The sequence below is a fragment of the Oryx dammah genome, unplaced genomic scaffold (assembly GCF_014754425.2).
Source record: "Oryx dammah isolate SB20612 unplaced genomic scaffold, SCBI_Odam_1.1 HiC_scaffold_10, whole genome shotgun sequence".
Lineage (NCBI taxonomy): Eukaryota > Metazoa > Chordata > Mammalia > Artiodactyla > Bovidae > Oryx > Oryx dammah.
In genome coordinates this window covers 9,654,753-9,659,426 of record NW_024070194.1, presented here as the reverse complement: position 1 = coordinate 9,659,426, position 4,674 = coordinate 9,654,753, and the positions used below count along the sequence as shown (strand labels likewise).

Below are 4,674 nucleotides of genomic sequence, written 5' to 3'. Positions count from 1 at the left end.
TGAGTAGCTGTTCAGAACATGAAAGGGAGTAGAGACTTCCCCGCTGTGTGAATCCCCTGGAGGGGGCGCAGGTTCCATTCTTGGTCAGGAAACTAAGCTCCTATATGCCATGCAGTGGGCCAAAAAAAAAAAAAAAGTAAAAAAAGAGCAAAAGAGAAAAAAATGCTCTTTCTCTCAAATATATACTTATTCATGTATGATTAAGCATTTTTGGCCTTGGATAAAGCCCAAGGGTCCATTCAGCTTTGGGTCCCCACCTGGAGCTTCAGGCTAGGCTGGCTTCCCAGTGTGTCCTTGCTGATGCGATGTGACACGGTCTAGGCTGGCTCCAAGGCAGTAGGACATGTGAAAGGGGTGGGGTGGGAAGGGCACACCAAGGTCCCCATGACATCGCCAGGACAGGGACCTGGTCTGGGAACCCCAGGTTCTGGCTTCTAGTATTGCTGCTTGACTTTGGGCCAGCAGTTTCCCTTCCAGCAAGAGGAAGTGGTTAGATCAGATGCAGGATATGAGGAGAGAGTTATTGAGGGTGGTGGGCAGGTTGGTCAATATCTGAAATGTATCTAACAGTGGTATATTATTTAGTCTTTAAAAGGAAGGAGATTTGGGGACTTCCCTGGTGGTCCAGTGGCTAGGACCCCGAGCTTCCTTTGCAAGGGGGCACGGGTTTGATCCCTGGTCAGGGAACTAAGCAGCAACCCCTCCAAAAAAAGGATGGAAATTTTGATACAGGCTACAACATGGATAAACCTTGAGGACATGGGGCTAAGTGAAACAAACCAGTTATGAAAGGAAAAATACTCTGATTCTACTCTTATGAGGCTCCTGAGTAGTTAAAGTCTTAGAGACAGAAGTTAGAAAAGTGGTGCCCAGGGCAGGGAGAAAAAGGAGTTAATTTCTAATGGTACAAAGTTTCAGTTTGGGAAGATGAAAAAGTTCTGGAGGTGGGTGGTGGTCATGGTGTATATATACATACAACAATGTGTGTATATGTAATACCACTAAATAGTACATTTAGAAATGGTTAAAATGGTAAATTTCATGTTGTATATATTTTACCACAATTAAAAAAATTTGTAAAAATCTTTTTCCAGTATTCCTCTTGGTGGAGAGAGAGGGCAGTCACCCTAGCTGGCCAAGATTCCCTGAATTTCTACCCCCTCCACACTCCTCCAGGCCATGGTTCCTGCTGGACAGGAAGAACATTCTGGCTCATCGTGCAGCCCTGGGTAAGAAAGAGCAGCAGGCCAGGATCCAGGGACAGACATCCAAGGTCCCCATATTTCCATTCAGTCTGGCTTCCTTGAGGACCCCCTGGTGAAAGGGGAACTTGTGTCCTTTGTCCTGTCTTCATTCTGGGAACACAGGACAGTGAGGGCCTGGAGGGCTGGGGGTAGGGTGATGCAGGTTTGATTACCCCTGTGACTGTGAATGATTTTTGAGGACAAGCCCAGGGCCCTTGTAGGAAGGCTTCAGGCCACGTCAACTCTGAACACTTTATTGACCCAGTCCCGAGGGATACAGGATGGGCTCAGAACAGGGCCTCCAAGCAGGAAGGGCAGCCGAGGCAGCTTTTGGTCAAAGCCTGGGAATATGCAGGTGTCACCGTCAGCTCTTGTCCTTGGTCTCTGTGATGGAGAGGACAGTCAGCTCCCTTCTTGGCTGGCCTGTTGGCATCCTAGAGCCAGAGCCATCAAGCTGGACTCCTTACCCAACCCCTTCAACATCCACCAGCCCGGGGACCTCCTTATATCTACCACCTCCCACCCAGATCACTGCTACAGCCGCGTTCCTCACCTCTGTCAACAGGATCACCCTGCAAGGTGACATGGCTGTCTTCACCTCTGCCAGCCCTACCGTGTGCTTTATTTATTTATTTGACTGCACTGGGTCTTAGGTGTGCCACAGGAGGTCTTTTACTTGTGGCATGTGGGATCTAGTTCCCTGACCAGGGATCACACTCCAGGCCCCTGAATTGGGAGGGTGGACTCTTAGCTGCTGGCCACGAGGGAAGACACCCCACCCGCCCCCCCCACCATCATGTATTTTAAAAGGGCTTGCTACAGTAATCAACCCACCTTTCATCTTTATTATCAGTGCCACCAGCCACCACTGCCTTGCTGTCTACACTGCCAGCACCCTCATTACCACCCCTCACAGGCATCAGTGACAGGTATCTCATTCCCCTTATTCTCATCATCACTAACCCCCATAGTAACATCGTCACCTGCATCACCACCAGCGTCTTCACCAGCACCCTGTCCCTTCACACCCAGCATCCTGTCACCTCCATTCCTCTTCCTGGGTCTATCAGAGGACTCACCAGGGGGTTGGCAGATCCTCAAACACATCTCTGTGGTCTCAAAATTGTTGTCATTACCCTGACAACCACCATAGGTAAAGGGCTCACAAGCATTGGATGTAGAGTTATAGAAGTATCGGAGCAAAGCAGCTTTGCAGGGGCCCCTTGCTTGGGGGAGCTGGCACAGGTCAGGGGGCATTTGGAACAAGTCCTGGGGAGCCTCTTGTTTGAGATTGTCTGCAAAGGTAAGAAAGAAGAGAATGGTCACTGATGTGTCCTCGTAATGAACTGATTTTTTCCCCACCACCTACTCTACACCAAGCGTCCTCCTAGGTGTTCGCTATTCTTGCCGTCACTTAAATAATCAAGTGGGAAGAGGGTAACTGTCTCCACTTCACAAATGGAGAAACGGAGGCTTGGAGAGGTTTGCTAATTTTCTCAAAAGCATAAAGCCTGTAAGTTGAGAGAGGCTTGGGATTTAAACTGAGATTCAATTTCAAATCCCAAGTGCTGTATCTTACAACCTCTCATAACTTGACATCAAGATGTTGGCTGGAGCTTTTTTGTAAAGGGAAAAAATTATAATTTGGAAAAAATGTAAACGTTCACCGACAGGGGATCCGTGAGCCAACACTACAGCACAGTGTCGATGACACATATCAACATGAAGAGAGGTTCATAACTTTTGCTGAATATAAAATGAAATTACAAAATAAGTCTGGTGTGATTCTGTGGATATTATATATACATATAAGCCCATAGAATGATGACATGAAGGGTATTCTTCCATATTTTTGGAGCAGTTATCTCTGGGTGGTGGAATTTCAGGTGATTCTTTCCCTGAAAATCCTTTTTAGTATCATTTGAGTGTCAGTGAACAAGTATCATATTTTTTATATCTAGGAAAAAGATATTTAGATATTTACATTGAATAATTTTTAATATCCATGGGTAATCAGCAAATAAAGAAACTGGCCTCTTTTACTGAATCACTTGTTATTTTACTTCCTTTCACATCTGGCTCTGAGTATCACACAAAATGATTTATCAGACATGAACACACACACACTCACGCACACACACCCTCCCTCAACCATTTGCCTCAGACGTTCAGGACCTCAGTGTCTCTTTTTATGGGATGTAGCACACAGAACTTTGAGAATGACACTTTCCCTAATAAGGACAGCATCCCTCAAACAAATAAGCACATGAGTCAACTCAGCTTCACGGAACCCTTATGTAAATCCTCAATGTGTGTGACCTTGACTGTTGGATTTACTGGGAGAAACTTAACCAAGAATAGGGAAGAGACCATTCTAGGAAGAAATTTGAGACCTTCTATTTGGGCAGCAAATTCTCAATCTTGGTTAGAATGTTAGAATCTCTTGGGGAACTTGGAAAAAGTCCCGATGCCCAGGCTTCATCCCAGATCCATTAAATCAGAATTTCTGAGTGTGAGACCCAGAGAGACCTCAGGGAAATTCTGTGTGCAGCCAAGTTTGAGAATCTGGCGTCCTGTTCAAAGCACTGTCAACGTTTCTTTTCTTGCTTAAGAATTCTAGGGAGTAGGAATCTGGAGAGCAGGATTGTTGGGGCTGTGTGAAATAGGGGACGAGTTTTTTAAACTTCACACGTTTACATATAGTTTGTCTTTTTAAAACAAATATGTATTGCTTTTTAAGAAAAATTAAAATTTGGCGATGATGTCACCAAAGACACCTGGGAGGTCTGGCCCCAGATTTTCCTGAGACTGGATGCGACCACAGGGAACCTCTTCCCGTGTCTAGGTCCTTGTCTCCTCCTGAGGGGGAAGTGACCAGATGGCGTGTTGGATCCATCATCCCCTCTCCCCATAGGCGACCATCTCGGGGCCCCTGTTTCCAGCCCCTCAGCTCACCTGAGGTCTTTCCTGAGCTCGCCAAGCCCACCAGGCAGAGGGTGAGGCAAAGAGCAAGTAGGCGGCTGAGCTTCATGGTGTGAGTAGCTGTGTGTTCTGGGCTGAGGCCGGGAGGCTGGAACTTATAGCTGCAGCTGAAGGAGAAGGGGTCCTATTCCCCAGAGCTGAGGGAAGTATCTTGATTCTCATTACTTGGAATAGGAAGCACCTTGGGCCAGGAGTGTGGGCTGCAAGAAATGGAGGCCATGCCAATTGGCCTTGGTTGGGTTCTTCAAGGCCTTCGGGCAAGTCCCATAAGATGTTGCTTTTGTAGCATCGGGACTATAGTCTCAGCCCCAACTACTGCAGACTTGAGTCCCTGTGACCTTGGACTGAGAAGGAACGTTTGGTGACCTCCGTTTCCCTATCTGTAAAACAGGTGGGCTGGACCATGTGGTCCCTGAAAGCCCAGCACAGCTCTTCTCCATTCTGTTAT

The 4,674-nt window shown here is 47.0% G+C and overlaps 1 protein-coding gene across 1 annotated transcript; it reads right to left on the bottom strand.

Annotated features, from left to right (window-relative positions):
* Positions 1-1,608: 1,608 nt before the first annotated feature.
* LOC120869537 (colostrum trypsin inhibitor) lies at positions 1,609-4,275 on the bottom strand. Its single transcript, XM_040248920.1, has 3 exons — positions 4,200-4,275; positions 2,324-2,539; positions 1,609-1,628 (listed from the first exon to the last, which is right to left on the bottom strand). The coding sequence occupies exons 1-3, from the start codon at positions 4,273-4,275 to the stop codon at positions 1,609-1,611; spliced, it is 312 nt and encodes a 103-aa protein (XP_040104854.1).
* Between the last annotated feature and the right edge of the window lie 399 nt (positions 4,276-4,674).